The sequence below is a fragment of the Dermacentor silvarum genome, chromosome 4 (genome assembly GCF_013339745.2).
Source record: "Dermacentor silvarum isolate Dsil-2018 chromosome 4, BIME_Dsil_1.4, whole genome shotgun sequence".
In the NCBI taxonomy this organism is placed as follows: domain Eukaryota; kingdom Metazoa; phylum Arthropoda; class Arachnida; order Ixodida; family Ixodidae; genus Dermacentor; species Dermacentor silvarum.
The window spans coordinates 114,395,633-114,417,557 of record NC_051157.2 but is presented as its reverse complement, the minus strand read 5'-3'; the positions used below and the strand labels follow the sequence as shown (position 1 = coordinate 114,417,557).

The following is a 21,925-nucleotide window of genomic DNA, read 5'->3' as shown; positions in this document are numbered from 1 at the left end:
CACTGTATACATTAATATTTCAAGCAAATGCCCTGACCCAGAAAACTGGCCACTCTACATTAATGAAGATCTTTAAATTGCTGCCTAGTGACAAATGAATGCCCATGGCACTTAGGTGATCCCTGACAGACCTTGGTCCTTGAAGTGGTTCTCGAGGTCACTCTCGTTCCAGTGCCGTTGTTGTGAGGTGGCAGTGGTGGGAGTGCTGGCTATGTGCGAGAGCTCAGCTTCCATCCCACCAATGCCTCCCGCTGATGACGTGGAGTCGCGGGTGGTGCCCAGCCCGGTTCCACCTCCGCTGCTGCTACGCAAATGTCCAGATGTCATGGAACGCAGCAGTAGTGAGGAGCAGCGAAGTGAAAGCTCCGAGAGCGTCCATCCAGCATTTGCCTGCCGCCTCGGAGGGTGCCCGGAAGATTAGGTGGCTCACTGGCAAAGGCTGTACCAGAGCACCTATTGCCTCATTCCGGGGACCCTGCAGTATTACAACAAACAGTGGCATCCGTCGTGCTTAACAATGGCCCTGTCCACTTTATGAACAAGCGTTGAAGCCCTCGTCCCCCAACCATTGTGCCTCATCGCATGACCTGTGAGGGGCTCTCACCTACTAAACTGAATGCACCACATCTGCAGCCACAACCATAAGTGGCATTGGCTAACACTCCCATCTAGAACCCATACACAAAAACCAAAGAAAGTCAATGGGAGGACTACCACCACAGTAGCTCAATGGTAGAGCACTGCACATGCAGCGCTCTACATGTGCAGAAGATAAAAAGATCTGGGTCTGGCTCCTGTCTATCAAAGGTTGTCTTGTCATATAAGTGGAGTCTCGATGATACGAATCTCACGGGGTCACGAAAAATATTCATATTAGCCGAAATTCGTATCATCGAAATGCAATTAAAACTAGCCAAATTAAGGGGGGATGCAGGGATCAGATCGCAAAAATCGCGAGAAAAATCGATTTTTGAAAACCACACATTTTGGTATCTGCAACGCCTAATCTACGCTGTATCAGAATGGTTTGGCTAAAAACGCACTAAAAGTGCCTGAAAAAGATTAATTCGTCAGTGCGCAGGGTGAGGAAACAGCTTTAAATCGCGCAAAATCACCGCAGTTCACAGAGACATATCTTGTATTTCCTGCCACTGAGCGCCGCCATCTTGGTATCGTTTGAAAGCTCAAAGTTTCGCCGTTCCGCTTCTCAATTCGTCCGTCGTCGCCTTCTTGTAACAAACGCACAAATACAAAAGAAGCGCGGGTCTGCGATAGGTAGTCACATGAGCCCTCCGCTGAAAGCGGGCCTCCGATTGGCTGCCGTGCTGAAAGGCGTCTCCATTGGTTGCTGCTGTGACAGGGGCAAGATGGCAACGGCAGTTGTCTGCTTCGTAAACCACGCCGGCGTCTTCACCTGACACGCAGAATTCGGATTACTGAGAGCTCCCAAGTTAGTGATGGATCGTCGCTCGTTGGAGAAGAAATTTTGAACGAAGCACTCCTCGGAATACGGAAGCTCAAGCCTCCTACAGCAAGAAAAATACGCTGATTAGCGGGAGAAGCGGAGGAGCACCCAACTGAACGTGCCGCACTACCTTGCACCGTGGATTACGTGCCACGCTATCTTGCACCGTGTGACTCTGGCAGCGAAACAGACAATCGCCCTGTGCCATCAGCACCGATAACGCAGTCGACGGAAGACGCGCCAACGGAGGCTCCCACGCCTCAGCGTACGGCCGCGCGAATCAGCCGAGATCGTATCTCGGTAGACATAGCTCGCTGCGACTAGGCAAAATGGCGCAAACACAAAGAACGCGGCCCGAAGCACAGCAGCCACTCCGTCCGGCTGATGGCACGCGGAAAAGGAGGAAAAGCACAAAAGCCACAAAAGCGCGCTTCAAACTCTTCACGCCCAGTCGCGGCCTCCGCGCTGTCCGGCGCCGCCTCCGCACCTCCGCACCAAAAGGGAAAGGGAGAAAGCGCGTGCCTGCGCTCTGTTCTCTTTCGTGGCCGTCGGTGGGGCTGGCGTTTATTCGTATCAAACGACGCGGGTCGAAAATCGATTCGTAACAACCGTTCTCTAGCACATTGCAAACTAACGGGGCTCGGCCGGGACCACAGAAAAACTTGTATCATCCGGATATTCGTATTAGCCGTGATCGTATCAACGAGATTCCACTGTACTTGCATTTCCCTTTCCCTTATTATTTCAATATGTAAATTAAAATCAACAGTTAATTTCCCTTATACTTTATCTCACTCATTGTCAGGTGGCATAATGTGGTTGCAACTAATAAAAACGTAGCACAGTACCGACCTCGCCCTCTTAGTTGCACAGCTGCACATAAGAATGTCGTACAATAGTTACCATGTCAAAGAAATAAAGCATTTATTAATTTATTTATAACATCACAGGCAGCTGTTTACTGTCTATGAAGCGCAGCTGCTACATGTTGCACAGATCCCCCCCTAATTTTCGTTCGTAGCAAAGAGACCATAGCTCAGACGCTATTCATGACCTATTCATATATCACTATTCATGACGCTATTCATATATTGACTATATTCAAAAGTTAGCACCTGCAAATTACTCACACAAAATGTAGTAAAATATATATATATATATATATATATATATATATATATATATATTGTGAGACGTCGGCCGATGCGATGCCTTTATTTCCGAGCAGCCGCCCGAGTCAGAGACGAAGCACCACACGAGACAAAAGATGATGATGAGTCGTATGTACAAATGACGACGACGATATGCACAAATAGCGCTCACACAAGATGATGAGTCGTATGTACAGATTACGACGACGATATGCACAAAATGCGCTCACACACTATATATATACATTTTTATTAGTCGATTATGCATTTAAATGTTTTGCGCAAGTAATGGCCGCCGATTCGAGTAGACCAGCTCATTAACTAGAATTGGGCTATCTGCCTCAGGCAACCTTAAATAAATTTTGAAAGTGTTCGCTGAAACACCCTGTATGTATGTATGTGTATATATATATATATATATATATATATATATATATATACCGAAATGCATTGGCGTTCCAGTTAGTTTTATTGTGATAGCAATTATATGGACACTTCAACCGGATTTCTGCCGTCGCCATCGTCGTCGCCGTCGCCGTGAGGTTCCCTATAGATAAAATCTTTGCCGCGCGCCGTATGCCCGAGCGGAAGCATGCGGGGACGCGCGCCATCACGGAGAGCGAACGCACTCAATCACCCACGCGTAAGCAAGGAAGCGGGAAGCCAGCGCCGGAGGGAGCGCGCGCGAGGGGGGGGGGGGGGGGGCGCACTTCTACTCTGCCAACAACCGCGCTCGTCGCTCGCCCTCTCTATCTCCACACGGCTCTGACCTTTATGCGCCGTGCATTCGCCGCTCAGTTTCCGTTGAAGCGATAGACCGCACGTACCTTCGCCCGCTGCTGCGGCGTATATGCGCTTGCTGCCAGCGTTTCGACAGTCGTTGTCTGCAGTCATTCAGTGTGATCTATTCATGTTTGTTTGTGCGCGCTCACACCACGCTTGTTCATTCAGTTAGTAATAGTCGGGCTACATTTTCCAACGCACGCTACACATGCAATGCTGCCCGGATCGGCAGTGCAGCGCTACAGGTGTGTCCCTTCGCACGCGCTGCCCACGGGAAGCGCTTCTCATCAACACCACCGTTTCACACGCGCCTTCTCGTGGTCATCGAGTCTCTCTTCATGTCGGTCTACTTACGCCGCAGCACACCTGCTTACTTAATCAGCTCATGTTTACTACAATTCATATTGCTACCAAAGCCGCTCACCTTACTTCGTATGACATTGCTGTGTTGCTATCGCATTCATTGCTTCGCCCTTAGGGCAAAACTGTGACATTTTTTGACAAAATGTCGCTTTATGCAATGAAGCACAAAATTAACTGGAACGCCAATGCATTTCTCCGCAAAGTTCGGAAATTAATATACCGAAACTGGTGTCATCCCGAGAATTCGTTCCAAGTGGATCTCTCTTGTGAACTGCACAGCTACAATTTGTAGATTACAATATGGGCCATCAGGTAATTAGTTAAAAACTTAATTAGTGAATTTTTATTAATGAGTCGATTATGGATTTCAATTTTTTGCGCAAGTAGTGTCCACCGCTTCAAGTAGACCGGCTCATGAACTAGAATTGGCCTATCTGCCACAAGTAAACTTTAAGAATTTTTGAAAGTGATCATTTTTTTTTTTAAAGAACATGGTGCACCACGTGCAACAAACAATCGCCATAAGAATCCACGCCCATTGCTGGTTCAACAACGAAAAGAGCGTCAGCAGAGGAGGAATGACGCATGCGCAGAGCGCCTAAGAAGAGAGAGTAGCAGCAGACCAGCGTGCCCGAGGTTATTCGAGTACAAATCCCAATGGGAGACAGACGTGTGCTGAGAATGTGGTCGCCAATGTAAGTTCGTGCTGTTATCCGATATGAATGGGCATGTGGGACTAGTGTGTCGGTCATCCATGACGCCTACAGATCGTGTATGGTGAAGAGGTCATGTATTGTCAAATGCTGAGGTGGAGCAGGCTGTGCGACAATTCCTTGCATCGCAGGGCCATCGAGTTTTACCAGAATGGTTTCTTCAAACTGACTGCACCCTATGACAAATGTCTCAAATGTCAGTGGCGACTATGTGAAAAAGTAGTGCAAGGTGTATAGTTCATGATACCATGGTGTATTTTGTTTTGGTAATAAAGTTTCTGTGTGAAAATAAATGACGAAACTTACCTTCGGAACGTCCCTCGTATATAAATACATGTAGTAAGTTAAAAAATATAAAACATTTTTTACAGTATGAAGAGGAGAAGAGGGAACTACTATACTGAAAATAAACAGCACAAGGCCATACGAACCGCAGCCTTCGACAAATGCAATTAAAGCTTCACATACAAATCAAACATCATACCCGTGATGCCCAGATGGATTGCTCCAGTGGATGAAAGATCTTGAAGCAGAACCCATCCTTCTTGGAAGGTCGCTCTATCAGTTCGCATGCATTCAGCAGGACAGTCCCGACCCATTGGCTACTCTGCAGGCCAAAAGAACAAGAAACATTGTAGGGCAACACATATCACACCAAGTGAAAGTCATAGCTACGACTTTCAAAACAAACCCCACTTTAGCAATGACACTAAGTATAACACCTAGTACGTGTGCAGCACATACATTCCCGATGGTCACCTCGGGTTTATATTGTTGACCTTACTGAGGCCTATTGATGCAAACGCTAGTCACAGGACAGGTAAGCCTAAAACGTCTGTCACCAATCATTTCAGCACTAGAGACATCTATGAGAAAAAAATTTTAATGTATGAGCAAAACAAAAATCCTCAAGAGTGAGCACCTGACACCGGTATGATGTAATTGGGCTTTGTGCTAATTATGCAAGCATGCTAACCACAGTTAGGCCGTACATCCGTTATAGTCTACTGTGGTTGCGCCGAGTTGCAATTAAATGACAGTATAAATGCACTTACATTTTTTGTGCAACATTAGAAAGCATAGGAAGCACACATTAGTTTTCTTAAAATATCTACAGAGATTCCATAGCTACCACAATTATTCACAAGAGATTCGGAAAATGATAGGCTTAGCATTAAGAGATGGGAAGACTGCGGATAGCAAGAGCAGATAACTAGTCTGTTAGAGTAACAGAATAGTTGCCAAGGAAAGGAAAACACAGTCGAGAAATGCAGAGGCATAAGATAAAGCCAGCTGTTGCAAGACAGGTGTAACAGGAGATCTTCGAGAGAGGCCTTCGGCCTGCAGTGAACATAAAATAGGCCGATAATTCTGTTAGCCACGGTAACTACATATGTAAAAGTGGTCATGTTTTTATCTGTACAGCAGTCCACGACTGACATTCAGGACAACCATGGTTATCAAGCTTGCATGACTAAGGTGATGTCTCAATAAGGCCGTCGCAGTAACAAGAAAACAATTTCAGCAGAACCCATCTCGCAAAGAATCGCCCCGTTAATGCGATTAGCAATCAAGCAATAAAGCGACACACTATACTGCCACCGCCAAAACACGTCATGTATTAAGTGTGTACTGCAACAGAGCTCCTTTCTTGCTCTTCCTTCTGGCCATGCTGCGCCATATACCGGCTGCACCGCAAAGTTCGCGCAAGGCCCCTTGCATGGTCACAGAGATTGAACTGGCTCCATTCCAGTGCCTATGAGCTGTGTACTTCAGCCGGGCCCCTCTCTCATGCTTCCCTCTTTACACACTGTGCCACGTGTGGCTTCCGAGATGCATAGAGTGTCAGTGCCCCTGCGAATGCTAAAAATTATTTCCTCCCTAGCTGCATGCATTGGTGGCACAGCGCGCTAAAGTGTCGGCCTGCTGTGCTTGAGGACCCTGTGTGATGAAGCTCCGAATCGACCCAGCAACGTTTAAATTTTAAAGGATCTTTTTTTCCATTGTAGAGTGGCGTGAAAGAGGTTAGGTACATACAAACATACTGCGAAGTGGGTAATGTTCCCAAAGAATGCTTATTGCATTAAGAGAACACCCAGCTTACACAATGGAAATTCATATTCAATGAGTTCAGCTATTCAAGCACTCCTAGTTAGGACTCGTGCATGCAGCTCCCACCTTGGTGATCTTCGGGCTCTTGTAGAGGAGCAGCAACCCTGGCTTGAGCACGCACCACAGCTTGGTCCAGCCCTTGAGGCTGCCCCGCACCTTGAGCCAGTCAGCCAGCACAATGATCGACGGGTCCGTAAGCGTACTGGACAGCTCCATGGCGACCCGCTTCTTCTCGAACCGGTAGTGTTTGCGCTGTGCCTGCATCACAGTTGTCATAGATTGACAGGCCAGTCTGTCAGCCGTTCTGGGAGATATATTTAGCACAGAATACAGCTGAACCTCAATTATACGATATAACGAACACAAAAAGAACAAATTATCAGATATAATGAAATAAACCTAAAATTTTTCTAGCCTATATCACCATATAATGAATATATGCTTATAACGAATATCGGATATAACGGAACCCAAAATCAAGAAGGGGGCCGGCAGATGTAGTAGCACACTGTGGTATAGAAGTTACATAAACAGGGATAAAGTGTCTCAGAAAGGCGAGCCAACGTTTCGATATGTGGACCTATATGGTGGATCTATACGATGATGGCACTTTATCTTCTGATGCACTTTATCCCTGTTTATGTAACTTCTATACCACAGGATATAACGAAGGCATTTTTGTGTCCGATACAACTGTGCTATGGTGATGTTCGACTGTATACACGACTTTAATTTTTTTTATTTCTCACAGTGTATTGCGAATGGACGAAAGAAAAACAACTTGACTGCCCAAGGGACCTTCAGCCTCCTTTAACCACTTCAGCCGCCAAATAATTTTGTCCACTTAAAATCTAATTTGACATTTCTCACATATTCAGAATCATTAAAAGCATACTGCAGAAGAACAGATCAATTTTCAGTTCTTCAGTGAGTTTTGTCAAGTTTACAGAATGTGAACTCCGTGAGAGAACACTCTACATTAATTTTTGGGAGACTAGAAACAGCACACGAAGGACAAAGGATGGTGAAAGAAACAGCATGGGGTGCTCTATACTCTGTCTTTCACTATCCTTTATCCTTTGTGTGCTGTTTCTAGCCCTCCAAAAGTTTGCCAACTCGCCATGCTTGCGATTCTTCTGCAGTTCATCTCTACGTGAAGGTCAGATATGCAAACATAAACTAGTAATTGTCCTCGCATGCTTTGAAAGCCACTATCCAGCAACTCAAAACGTGCCCGATGCAAAAAAAAAAGAAACAAGAAAACACACACAATGAAAAGTGTGGTGTGTGTGCGTGTGTTTGCACTTAGTATGTCAAAAAAGACAATAAAAGCAAACAATACCCCGAAATGATGCTTAGTTAGGCATATGAAGCTTGAAATGGAGGGAAACAACAGACTAGTAGAGCTCAGTTGAATTTTTGAAATACGGACAATAAAAGCAAAGTCATTACTACAAGATGGTATATCTACAGGCTCGCATTACTATTTCACATGATAGTTTCTCCATCCTTTCCAACTCGTAACACGCCTTTTGACATCTTGAGTCATCAGTATTAAGTGAACTGTAATCAGTGACACGTCAAAAATGCAGTGATAAGCTCCCCCTTGCAGGAAACCAGTACAGATATGTCAGCAAACAACCTCACCCAGACTCCTCCCTTCTCTTTCCTGCACACAGTTACTATTGCGCTGCTTAGGTGCCACTACATCATGAACCTCCTCATTCTCATCGCAGGTAGAAAGGGAGCTGCTTGGTTATGAGGTGCTAGTCGCACTCATATCTGTAGAGTGATTAGAGAGTTTTAGCCTGTCCGTTAATGTATTGCTGGTTTCTGGAATACTGGGTTACCGGAGACTGTTTGCATGTCCGCATTGGTGGCACCATCTTTTGGCACATAGTGGTGTAGAAGCAAAGTATCAATTATTTAGTGAACTTCAAAAGTGAACAATAACAACTCTTCCTGCTACGTTTTGAAGGGCCTGCCCTGTTTGAAAAGAGCTGAGGGATATTACTTCACTGCAGTGCAAAAACATAAAAATTGCACGAGATTTAAGTTGTGACCTTTGTCGTAGATAAACAAACATCGCATGATGTTGTACACTGCACAGAATGAAAGTAAACAGAGTTGTACGCACTGCCATTCGTTGTGTAGTATTTAACACACACCACTTGACTAAAGCTTTGCTTCTCATAGATTCCAACATTTTCTTTACACCTGTATTTTTTTTTTACTTCACTTTGACGAGAACGCCCAAATCGCAAAACCGTTTCAAACTTATGGCTAAGACAGTGCTACATGATGTCGCTACCAATGTTGCTTCTGCCATCCAAGGCTCTGGTACCCCAGTATTCCGTAAATGATGTTTACAGACAAGCTAAGCTTCTCCATTAACTGAGCCACTCGACCTTTCATAGTGCACTTCCGCTACTCCTGCATGCACCTGCTCACATTCTCGGAGTTTAAGTTAGGAATCTCTCTTTGAAGCTTCCTGTGCTGCTGAGCCTGTGCTTTTGTGGTGAGCGCTCTTTGTCCCCTCGGCCAACACCAATCTCAGATGTTAGCGTGTGCAATGCATGATCACAGCATGTTCATTCTAAACTTGCTGTACCATCGGGGTGCCTCCTCTTCATGCCAGTTATTTAAGAGGGGACTATATTCTGGGCAGGTAGAGGGACAAACAGCATCAACAGCACGGACCCACTTGTACATTCAACATTTTTTACTTGTCACTGACTGCAGAGCAGCAAGGAATAGCACAAGGTAATGTTAACAGAATGTTGCATGCTTTTACAGAAAAATACAGTATTTATATAGATTCTTCTTGAAACCAATATACAAGCCGTACACAAATAACTCACCTTGTAGGATTCTCTCTTGGCAAGTTTCGCAGACATCTGCGTTGAGTCGCCAGCCATGACATCCCCCTTAGAGAAGTCACAATTAGACTGCTGTAAGCAGAAATTGCCAACCCAAAAAACATCTGCTGTTACAAAGACGGATCCTTAAGGTACTAGAGATGAGAGTAGTTATTGTTATGCAACATTGATATTCTCAACAAAAGAGTATGCTGGCAAGGCTGAATATTGTGTTTCCTTTTACATGGTTCAAACCTGATTTAACACACCCCATAATTGCATGTTTTTTTTTTTTTTTTTTTATAGGTGTGGTCCATATTACACCTTCTCTGCAACAGCTCCCTCCAGTACTGTAAACAAATGGGGCACGTTATCGAAAGGAGAGGATAATAAACATGTGAAGCCGGTCTATAATACACCAGAGTAGTAATACTCGTGGTAGTAACACAGGTCAAGAAGTTTGACCAGTGTATCAATAAGAGACAGCAGATACTATACTCATTTTTATACATAGCAGGCAATGCTGCGAAGGCTACAGAGATTGCTCTCACTGATCGCATTTGCGACCAAAAAAATAGTGTAACACTTATGAAAAAGATATAAGTATAGTGTAGTGGAATAGGTGGTGTCCAAATCCGCACTCCAGTGGCGGCGCCCTCTGGATAACAAATGCAGATCTCAAAGGCTATGCTTTTGCTGACTGCGTGCGACGGAAGCGATTGCCAAAATATTTCATAGACGTCGGATTTTGGGAACCACCAATAGGGCAGCATTTTGTCCAACAGCGAAAACGTGGTTCTTTTAGCGATGACGGCCTAGGTTGCTGGAGAGCACCGGTCTGCTGCAATGTCATATGTCGCTGCAGACTGGAGTCATTAGGGAGCCTACATGCAACGCCGCTTTAGGGTGGTGACAGCCTTTGTAAGGGCACTTGCCGCCGCCAGCTAAATTGGCTGGTTAATTTTGGGGACCAAAATGGCGAAAGACCAGCCGACAGACCACACTTCCCGCAACCCTTGGTGATGTCAAATTAATTGACTTCTTTTAATAAACTTTGGCCTCAGCAGCCAGAGACAAATGGCACGTCTGAGCGCCGTACACGGCACGTATACGTTTTAGTTAAACAGACTAGCAAGGACAGTCTTTATTACAGCACACTTCGAAAAGCACCCTTTATACGGTGCACCCTATATAGCTTCCCAACGAACGCGGTAACGCTTTCGTTGGGAAGCGTTGAATTGCTGAATTCGTTGAATTGCTCGTTCGGCTCGTTCGCGGCGATCAGGACTGGCGTAAGTGTCCAGTAGATGACGGCAGAACTCGCGCCACGACGTCAGTAGCTCCTCACGGTTTTGAAGCCATGTACGCGCGCCGTCCTCGAGGCAAAAGTAGACATTCCTACGTTTAGTCGCGTCGTCCCATTCGTTGTATTCGGCGACGCGCTCGAAGTCGGTCATCCAGTCTTCGACGTCTTCGAAGATGTCGCCATGGAACGACTTCGGCACCAGTGGGTTCTGAAGTGTATACCGGTTCGTCATTGCACATTCCATACCGGTTGAGGTAGTCTGAAGCACTACGGTGTTTTCAGGGGGCAGTCCCCGGATCCTGCGGCTGGTCCGATGGACGGGAGTATGGACTAACACAGGGCTGGTGCTTCTGCTCCCAGGAGGAGTCTGTGGCATGAGTGAGAAATACCCAGCACCTCCACCACTTTGCCACGCGTCTTCAAAAGGGGCTGACGACGTTTATTGAGAGCGGCTGGGCTCTGGCGAAAACGGCAGCGAGAGGCAACTATCGGGCGGGGCGGTTAGCACGCGCACTTTTTTCTTCTTGCGCCTCTGCGCTTGCCTTATGCCCACTACTACAGGTGACAATATAATATACAACTGGAAGACAACGACAATGCTTAATGCAGTTCACATTCTTGGCGCGAGATAATCCTACCACGAGCACGCCATCGTGCCTTATAACTTGTCGCTTTATATGTGTCGCACGACATGCAATAGAAAAGTAAGTTTGATATGTTAAAATAAAAGGTAAAGGCATCTAGTATATTAAATATGTATGCAGGCTTCTTGTGCGCGTTGGCGCAAAACTAAATTAAAGAAATTTAATAGATCGCGTGCCAACATGAGTACATCAGAGCGTGACAAAAAAAGGCAGAAAGACTGGGGACCAAAATGGCTACCCACCAAATTTGGCGGTAAATAGCGGTCAAAATGTTGCTGTTGTCACCACCCTAAAATGGTGTTGCATGTAGGCTCCCTAGGAGTGATGGCTGACAAGCGACACCTAGTATGTACAACATAGGGCCTCCGGGATCAATAGTTTCAGTTGTCGCGGTGGTCGTACATATCCATGTGAAGCTCACAGATTGCTTGCTGTTGTTTTTCCTGCCACATTCGGACATGGTGCATGGAAGACAGTGTTTGCACTTTGTTTGTTTGTGTTTGTGTGTGTATGTGTGCATCATGGTTCCTGCAGAATGATTAATTAGTACAGCTCCCGGCTTGTTCAGACTGAGCATAACATGGATTATGACTGTATTCTTGCCCTTTAGCACCCCTTTGTGGAGCGAAACGGCCAAACGATAGTGGTAGCATTCGTTATACACAAAATTTCTTTTTTCAGTAAAACCTGGTGTCCCTTTTTTTTTTTTTTTTTGTGAATGGATGCTCATACAACCCACCTGGCAGGGTGCAGGCTGGTCCCCACCTCGACTGTTTCGTCATATAACTTCAAAATATTTTGATAACAAAAGCATGCATGCGTATGATCGAAATGAGCAGATGAGCATTTGCTTGGCTTCTGCAATCAAAACATTCAGCAGACGATCGGGGACACTGATCTGCAATTGATTTTAAATGTGCGAGCACAGAGGACATAGAAGGAGCTTGGTGAACGATACATATCCTAAGAGAATAACGTAAACTTTATTATCAAATCAATCAGATTTGAGTCCAGCGTCTTTTTAGAGGGTCTGGGCACCCGCCGCGGATGCGGTTCCGAGACCTTGTCTCGAAGCGGCTTCCTCGGCTTGCTGGACGGCCCAGAGTTGTACTGTCAGGTTCGAGCTGAGCAGTGCGGTCTTCCAACGCGAGCGGAGGCTGGCGGTGGAAGAGACGGAGGTGTCAGCACTGCCCGAATTGTTTGTTATGTCCTGACATTCCCATAACATGTGATTAAGTGTGGCAACCTCGCCACAGGATGTGCATCTGTTTGTAGTGTACATGTCTGGATACATGGCGTGCCTGAGCCTGGGGTTTATGTAAGAATCAGTTTGTAATTGCCTGTAGTGTACTGCTTGCGCCCTAACCTAGCGTGAGGGAATGGGTATATGCGTCTCTTAAGAGCGTTTTATTTATTTTCTTGCAAATTGTAATAATTTCAATTGTGCTTTGAGAGTGCTTTTGTTTTAAATGCAGAAAGTTTCCAATTACAAATTTTGCATGCTAAGCACACCGGTTGCTTGCAGCGCCATTCTGATGGTGTCATCACAAAAGTGACCATGGTTTTCCGATTGTATTGCTGTGTGGCCAACACACTGCTCCATGTCAGTTCACCGTAATATAGGCGTGCGTCACGTAACTTGGTGTAACTTCAGGTCATGTCGTATTTTGCTACTTTTATGTAGCAAAATACGACATGCATACAGGCAAAGCATCACAAGCCTAGCCTATTTACAGCTGGATGAGTGGAGCGACACCTTTCTATGACAGACCGCCACAGCACACTGCTTGCACTCCCAATCAAAACATGGTATGTCGCGTACTGGGAGCACAAAGGTCCACAAATAATACGAACATAGGATAACGTCAAATCACATCAGTTCTAGGTGTAATATAAAAAGTGGTTATTCAGTAGAAAGCATCACAGATCAAAAACGACGGCACTGCAAAACTTGCAGAGTTAGACTTCTATGACCACACTACTTACGTAGCCTCCGCAGTGTTGCCTGCTAAGTATGAAACTTGGTATAGAAACAATGGGCCCCAAAAATGCCCAGCGAGTTTTCGGCTCAACCTATTTGCACCATAACTGATGTGGGCATGTCAATGATAGATAGCTCTTGGTCAATAGCATGTGCACTTGTAACTACATGAAATGATATGTCTGTTAGTATGTGCAGGATGCACCAAAAATGCATGCTAACAATGAATGGGATAACAAAAAAGGTGTCTCTTTCAGACAGGCCAGACATTGCTGGAGTACTGCTCCAACAGCTCACCTTAGGTGACAGCGAAGTGGTGCTCTGTGTGTCTGAAAGACGAGGCTCCTCACCACTGGCCTCGGGGCCTATGCAAGCAGAAAGAAAAACACACTAATGCACAAACATGCCCTTTTGAAAGCACCCACTGAAACATAAATGAAGAAAACAATTTGCTTAACCCTTTAAGGATGTGACATATAAATACCCATAAAAATGTTTATTTTCTATCTAAATGTGCAAAACACATCAATAATAAGCATATTCAACAAAAAGAAAAAAAAATTTGTGGAATTTTTTTCACAAATAGGGAGAAAACCCAGGCAGGAAACTGGGAGCAGGCTTCACCCCAAGCCCCACCTAGGGCTTCGTTTTCAATTTCTATTGACAGCTCTCATCATACGTAAACCATAGGGGTACATTTCATTTGCTTTACATCACACGTGTGACACCATTGCAGCTGGATATCTTACATCGGCCGGTCTCCTCTGACCTCGTTTTCAAAACCCAGCGAGTCGCGTGCCAAACTTCTTCCTCGTCCAGTGCTCCTGCTCCAAAACAACAAATGAGGCTTGCTGCCTGTCATTCAGTGTTCAAAGACTTTAAACTTTGTACGAAAACGAAATTTTCTGGTACGTTGCCTGTCATCAACACTCGTCCATAAAGGCTTTGTAAAGGGAGCAGCCTGGTTCTGAACGTAATTTTTTTTTTCAGCCAATCTTGACGAAATAATACATACTTACTGAGTTTTTCATTCCGATTTCAAATATTATTGTCATTCTTTCTGTGCAGGTCAATTATTTCACTAGTTAATTAAAATTGATTAAAAGTAACATACTATTGTTTCACGTGTCTATTGCGAGAAAATAGGAAAATAAAATTTAAATCTTAATGCATGGTCCAATAGCCCTAAATGTAAGAGTGCAATAATGCAAGCAGTTTTTTTTTTTAAGTGATCAATATAAGTGCCATTACGATACGCGAGGTTCGCATTTTGCAATGTGAGAACAATGGAGCAATAAATAAAGCAATATAATTAAATTTAGAACCCAGAACTATAAAATCTGCTTGCATTATAGCCCTTATCACACATGCAGCTTACCACAGAAAAAAATGTTGATTCTAACTGTTCTGGGTGCTGAGATGTCGACACTGGGACATTGCAGGACTCAAAAAGCGTCTATTGTGAGAAAATCACAAAAACGACAACTTAGGATAGGAGCGAGATGGGTCTATGGAGTTAATTTTGTTATTACTTGACCGCAATAGTGATCTGTGAAGCGAGATACTTAACAAATTAGTGCAAAAAAAGTTATAAATTTCGAAAATGGCAGTTTTAAAAATGATTATTTCACGATTTATGGCCATCTAGGACCAGGCTGCCCCATTAAAAGGACAGTGCCATAGGTAACATTCTTAAGTGCTTCCAATGAGATTACTTCCGCATCCAAGCAAAAAGGCAAAGAAATGTAATTTATTCTATTCGTCAATCACTGCCCCACCGCTGCACATAGCATCTACAACTAAGAATGGGTGATACAGGTTCAACAGCTTACACAATATTTAGTAAAGGAATGGTATTCAAATATGCTACCATATTTATTTGAATCCAGGCTGACTCCTAAAATTCAGTACGTCAGCAAAAAAAAAAAAAAAAACTTTCCTCAGATGTGACATTTGACTAAAAAGAGCATACATTTTACCTTGGTTTCCAACACTCGTCTCAAGCATTCGCAACAGTAACTTGTCGCCAACACTGGCTTGTCACTGATTTATTCACATGGTGCCCTGCCCTTTCCCTTCCTTCTAGCATGTTCAAGATGATGCACTTTTGGAATGCTCGCATTATCAGCCTGGCCAGGTTTTCACCCCATGCCGCCATGATCCAGTTCACTACGTGCCTAAGCGAAGTAGAGATGAAGTAGACAAGAGTCTGAAGTTATCCTGAGCAACACCTCGAAGATTTACAACTTCCCTTGTTTTCGCATGTATGGTTTCCATCGTTATATAGACATTCCTGTTTCTCTCCGAGCCTTGACAAGATCACGAACATCTTTTCTGCCTTGTGGCATCGACCTTTGTGTAGTCGACAGTGTTTGGCAGTTGCAACCAAACCGCATCCTCTAATCTAAGCAGACTCCCAAGAGTATCGGTCGACATTCGAGTAAATATAGTAGTTCCTGGATAGCAGCTGCAAATCAGTGTCTTCTAAAATGACCAAAGCCAAAGAAACAAAAATGTTCTCCTTAAGCAACCACAGGTGCTCTTCGAATACCAAATAAAAGCAGGTGATATGACAGCAGCAGGCTGTAAGTTGTGAGCTCAAAAGAGGCTGAGCAGAGAATTTAGCCTTTTTCCATCTCCTTTCAAACTGTGATATGTGCTACATTACAACAGTGCTGACTATAGCATAGTTACTGCAGACTAAAAGCATAAGCAATGCAGAAGATGTGCAAGGCTTTCAGATATTGCCTCGTGATGCCAGGTTAACAACAGGGAAGCAGTGCGGACAACAACAGTCTACATCTACTGGGGGTTTGATGGCCAAGAAAAGTGTTGATCACACAGTTGTAAACAAAAAGGCTACAGCCAAATGCAGGCACATGTTAAGTGAATTATGAAACTGGGAAAACTGAGTGGCCAAAGCCATGAACACACGGTGCAAAAGGAACTAATCCTGTGCTATGCAGCCAAATGTAATGCACAATGTGAGGCATGTACAGAATCTGCACCATCATGCACTTTCACGTCTAAGCACTGCAGCTGCAAGAAATGCCCCGCCTATGGTACACGAAAGATTAGTAGCACACTGTGTCTAATTTTAATGCACTCAGGGAGCTTTCACTGGAAATTCTCATGGTTTTAACCATGATACATACTCTTTGTATAGTAAGACAGCCACCAGCCCTTGCTTACATAAATATGCACAAATCTCAGGGTACATGAATCCCCGTTATTATCACGCATTTTTAATAACCGAGAGATCGTCGGCACGCGACGCACGATGCATCCATACGTAAGCAGACTCAGCCCTTCTCACAGCACTCAGCACGCTGACTCCCTCAACAGCGGAGTGGAAGGGGGAAACAAAAGTCATCCGGGCGCAAACGCACACACGAAGGGACTAACAACGTCGCTATAATCACTTCCGCCCGCTAGCTTGCCTCGGTGACACGGTGGTGAGCTCCGCTCACCGGTCCAAGCACAGCCACACACACGCGCGCGCGCAACACACGCACCTCGCGAAGACAACGAGCCCCCGCCGCCAGCAATGGAAGTGGGTCGCTTGGCGATCTTATGCTCGCTCGAACCTCGCTTCATGGTGGGAGCTTGTGGATGCCGCCGCAAGGAAGGCACGGAACCCCCGGAAGCAGCAGCCGCCGCCACTCGTAGCAGCGCCAGGCCTAGCCAGCGTACCGAGCGCCGCCGCCGAGGACTACGCTCTCCCTTCGCTCCCGAAAACCCCCGCCTGCCTGCCTCTCCCATCCCCGTTTGTCCGGCCGATCATCAACCTCCTCCCCCTCCTCCGACCGAGAGCGCGCGCGCGGAGACAGCATCCCTAGAGCCGCATCCCTCAAAACATTCCGACTGATCCTCTCTCCTCCTCTTCCTCGCATCGCAGCCGTCGCAAAGGGTGCCTCGCTGTCCTCCTCGCCCGCCGCTGGGGAGGAGGTTGCGCATTGAGAGGCGCCCTAGCGCGAAGCAACGCGCTTTCCTTCGGCGCGAAAACCAGGGCGCCCGTGTTGACTCCGGCGATCGCCGCCAGGAGAAGCAGCTCTTTCGCTCGCTGATGTGACGGGAGCAGCAACACGGGCTTCGTCGGCCGTCGACGGGCGTAATGCATAGATAGACTTGCCTGTCCCGCCGTTATCGCGTATCGCCACGTGCGCGTCCACGGCAACGTAAACGAAGTGGCCCGCTTGCACGACTATCATAGGGAGAATAAATAGGTTCCAGTTACGATTGCTCGCCAGCTCCTTTCGCAGGAGGCGGGGCAGCGAAATAGCGGCATGGAGACGTCCCTGTAAAAGAAGGGAACTAGAGCGAAGGAGCCATAACCGCCGCGATCGTCCAGTCATCTCTGTCGTGTCCGTCGCGTTAACGCTACGGACACTGCTTCAAGTATGAACTGACAACTATAGCCCGAGAACAAGTTCGACGACGTGCGCGCCCAATAAAACACGTCTCGCGCATGCAGATGGTGAATGCTGACCTGCGCACGGCCAAACGCGGTTCGGAATGCAGGAGGTCGCGAGGAACACGTCGTCCCCGTGGCACAAATGATCCACGACAAACGTCCAAGAAGCGCTCAACACAGCGTCGAATATTTAAAAATATATATATTCAACTAACAACGACACCACTTGCCAAATGCACGACTGAAGCGCCGGAGACGTATCGTGGCTGCAGAAAACTGCGTTGCTTCTCGCTCTCCGTATGTACTGAACGCTCCTAGGAGCACGACACATTCGCAAGAGATTCATCGACAGGTGCAGACTCCCTTTTTATTTGTTCTCTTTCTCTACAAGTCCACTGCGAGACACAGCTTTCAAGATAAGCGTGCAGACAGCGCAAACAGCTGGCGCGCGGCCAGCTGTTACAACCAGACAGGAGATCACGCATCGGGGCCAAGCCGTTCAGTTATATAGGCGAGGCGCGAAGGGCCGATGCGCTAAGCGCGGTCAGAGCTCTCCAGATTTGAAACCGCAAAACACTCATTAACTTAATCCCCGCGCTTCGCAAAACCGGCGCGCTGACAAGGCCGAACATTCGGAGGTGTAAGCACGTCATCAAACGGTGACGTCCGGACAAAATTCTGCTTCGTTTCTTCGTTCAAAGGGGCGCGCATAACGACTGCTATATCTTCCGCAAATGAAGAGAATTAGAGAACGTCGCACTTTCGAAACAAGTTTTACGTGACTGGAAAAACGACAATTCAAATGGTTTCATCGCTTTTTCTTTTCTTTTTTTTTTTACTGTAGTTAAATTTCAAGCCGGATTTGCGTAAGCACTTTTCGACGCCGGACACGCACACACGCGCAAGCGAAAAAAAAAGAAAGCAAGCAAAATAAGAGACCAAAATCCGCCCATACAAAGAAAACAAGGCCCCCTACGATGCGCACCGTCGCCCACTTCTCAGCCCGCAAAACTTGTCGCCTTCCCTCTCAAAGTCGATACGTCTCGAAATATACAGCGTCGGCGCAGGTCACATACCTCGGCGGTGCGACGCGGTGTCTCCAGAAAAAAACAAAGTGCAAGAAGTGCATCGCGCGAGATCATTAGCGAGTTTCGGCAGGCTTCCAGCCGCAACCCCTATAGCTGCCGAGACTCACCGGCTTACGGATAACGAAGTTCCAACACGGGGTCGGCCCAAACCCTTCGCAAGCAAAGAAGACTCTCTCGTCTCGAAAAATCACACCAGCCGCCGCTTCGCGCAGCTGCCAACCGCGCCGACTTTTTCGCGTCGTCTGCTCCGCGGCGGCGGCGGCGGCAGCGATCGTCACGCCACCAGGTAGCACGGAACTGAAACAAAGGAAGCAAGGCATGGCCTCCGCGATCGGCTCCGGCAGCGCACCGGAGCCGATCGCGGAGGTCATGAGCGGGGAGCCACCGACAGAGAATCTTGAAACAGTTCCTCAAAAGTCGGTCTAAGAGATCGCCGATATATGTGAAATAAAAGACAAAACAAATAAAACAAAAAGAGGGAGAGAGGCACGAACTTCTAAACTTCTGGATTTTCCGACAGGAGCACGTTCCTGGCAGTGGCTGCCGTTTTTCGGGCCCCACGAGACCCGGCATTTTTTTTTTTTTTTTTCAGTTTGCTCGCCGATGCCGAACTCCCAACTGTGGGATGGTGATATACACGCCGCGAGCAAAACAAACTCGGGCCCTTTAAAATAAACGCTTCAGCCTTTTCTGGCCTCGCAACCTCTCAACAGCCCCCCCTGCCTCGTCAGTGTTACCCGTTCGCTCCGAAAAAAAAAAAATACGCGCGCTACAGCAATCACGACGAAATAGGAAACTGGGTAAAACAAAACCAAAAGAGAGTAAGAGAGATAGTCGGGAGAAAGATGAAAAGAAAACAAAAGGGGGCACTACTTGGCACACGTCGAAGACGGAGGAGGAGGCCACGGGGAAAAAACGGGGGCAGGCGCGGTCTCCGACGCCGGTCCGAACCCTGACAACACACCGCCGGCGCACACCAGGCGAAGTACGCGCACAAGCAGAACTGACCCCGGCCGGCAAAAGGGGAAGAGCGGAGCTGCTCTACATTACATTCGAAGGCGCGCATTGACAACGGACGCGCATGCGCAGTCGCCGCCGGGATGGGATACTTTTTTTTCGCGAGCCGGCGAGGAAACAAAAAAAAAAGATGCTGAAAGCAGGACAAAGTCGGTGGAGGGATCGAGGGAAAGAGAGCGCGCGGAGCTAGAGGCTCTCTGCCTGGGGAAATTATCCGGCACTCTCGTGTTTCGGCTCCCACGTGGCACCAGGCGCCGCCCTTGGCTTTTTTTTTTTTTTTTAATGGCCTTCTCTAAATGTTGTCTCGCCCATCAAAAGAAGGGGCACGGTTAGAGGATAGCGGGACGCGAGAATTTTAAATTTAAAGGCGAAGGACGTTAAACACGACGGGCCAAAGCAACAACGTCTGGCGAGGACGTTGATGCCGCACGCTGCCTCGCAAAGCACGCAATCACCGCAGTTCTTGCCTCGACCGCTTTGACGTTTCTTAGTTTCTTTGTTCTTCCGTTAAAAGCCGGGTTAAGATATTGTCAATTTAACGCCGCTTGCCGAACCAATAACACGCAAGGCCTGTAGACAAAACAAAGCGTAATCGGAGAACCGTGTGGGTTGTCGCAGCTGTCGACTGAATTTCGTGCGGCCGATTGAATTGAATTGATTGAACGCCGAGAGTGTCACGCACTCTCCCGCGCCACCGTCGTAGTGAGCGTTCCTGCTTTAAACTCATGCTTAGTTTTCTTCGTTCTAGAAGAAGACTCCGCGGTGACGAAGACTTCACACCGTGCACCTAAGTCGTGCGGTGAAGCACGCTTGCGGTTACCGGTTGGACGCATATACGGTGGTTTTCGCAGGTCCGCCGCTGTGACTCAATAGACCGTTTCGTAATTGTAAAGCTAGCTTTCCTGCAAGGTAGTCTGCCAAACTAATGGCGGTGCAGTCATTTTTCGCAAGCAGCGTGTACGAGCACAGCTTGCTGGTATTGTGACACAGAAAATGTAGAGTTGGCTCTCGTGATGAAAACACGCGCAACAGATGGCAAATCAATTCTGCATAAGCCCGCAGGGTATATCAAGGTTCATGAAAAAAGAAAACTGTCATCTACCCGACTGTAGCACGAAACAACAAAGGAAACACATACGGATTTGAGAACGAATGCTTCGCAGCTGAAGGAAAATTCGTCCTGGTCCGGGAATGGAACTCGGGAGCAAGCAAATATTGGCCAGTTTTTGGCCGTTCGTGTATGTATAACCCCCTACGGAATATCGGGGACGCCAACGTAGGCTCCAGCGCTTGTGGCGCCATCTTGTGGATCTACGTTCAACTACATAGAACTATAAAATGGCAATTGCAAGTGGCATTGTTAAACTATTTAACCACAGCTGGAAGGCACATGTAAGATATATATTGCTGTACTAGAAAATTAACCACGGCTGCCTTCATGACGATCATGTCACTGCTGACATGTCTACGCTATAGCATATAAGCGGAGCATTGCCACTCACTGCATTAATGCACTGCAGTGGCTCACAGTTGCAGCTTCGTCCTAAGGGAGAAGCAGTGATGGCACTAGCTGACCCATTACCACGCATAGTAGTATTCGCACTATTCATACCAAAATAATATATCCGATTAATGGCTATAGTGGCCCATTTGGGGAAGCGGCCGGCAAGGGGCAGCGATAAGGGTTTAAGTATACATGGCTCCCTACGGAAGCTTATTACGCGAACCTCGGCAGCGAGTTAAGTGGTTATCTAACGTTAGCCCGAGACCGGAACCAGTCCTCTAAACGGCGTCACCGTCTTTAACTGGTGGCGCTCCTTCTGGCCTCCCACGCGAGGTCATGCACGCTTGGGGTTAGAGCCGCTTCGCACTATTTCACGCACAACCGTCGGTGGCAGAAGACATTCTCAGTCGCGCGCGAACAATCTGCTTCGTGGGACCGCGGCCTTTGTATTAGTTTTTTTTTTTTCTTTTTCTATAAGCGTACGCCTTTGAAGTCTTCCCGGTGGCATGGCTAAACTTCTTTCAGC

At 46.8% G+C, this 21,925-nt stretch overlaps 1 protein-coding gene across 1 annotated transcript in view; it reads right to left on the bottom strand.

The window, feature by feature from the left end:
* LOC119450534 (oxysterol-binding protein-related protein 8-like) overlaps positions 1-21,925 on the bottom strand; it is a 115,220-nt gene that overhangs the window by 37,058 nt on the left and 56,237 nt on the right. The window contains 6 exon segments of the mRNA XM_037714027.2: positions 132-366; positions 368-475; positions 4,960-5,082; positions 6,654-6,845; positions 9,449-9,538; positions 13,674-13,741. Of these exon segments, the coding sequence (XP_037569955.1) occupies positions 132-366; positions 368-475; positions 4,960-5,082; positions 6,654-6,845; positions 9,449-9,538; positions 13,674-13,741 (816 nt within the window).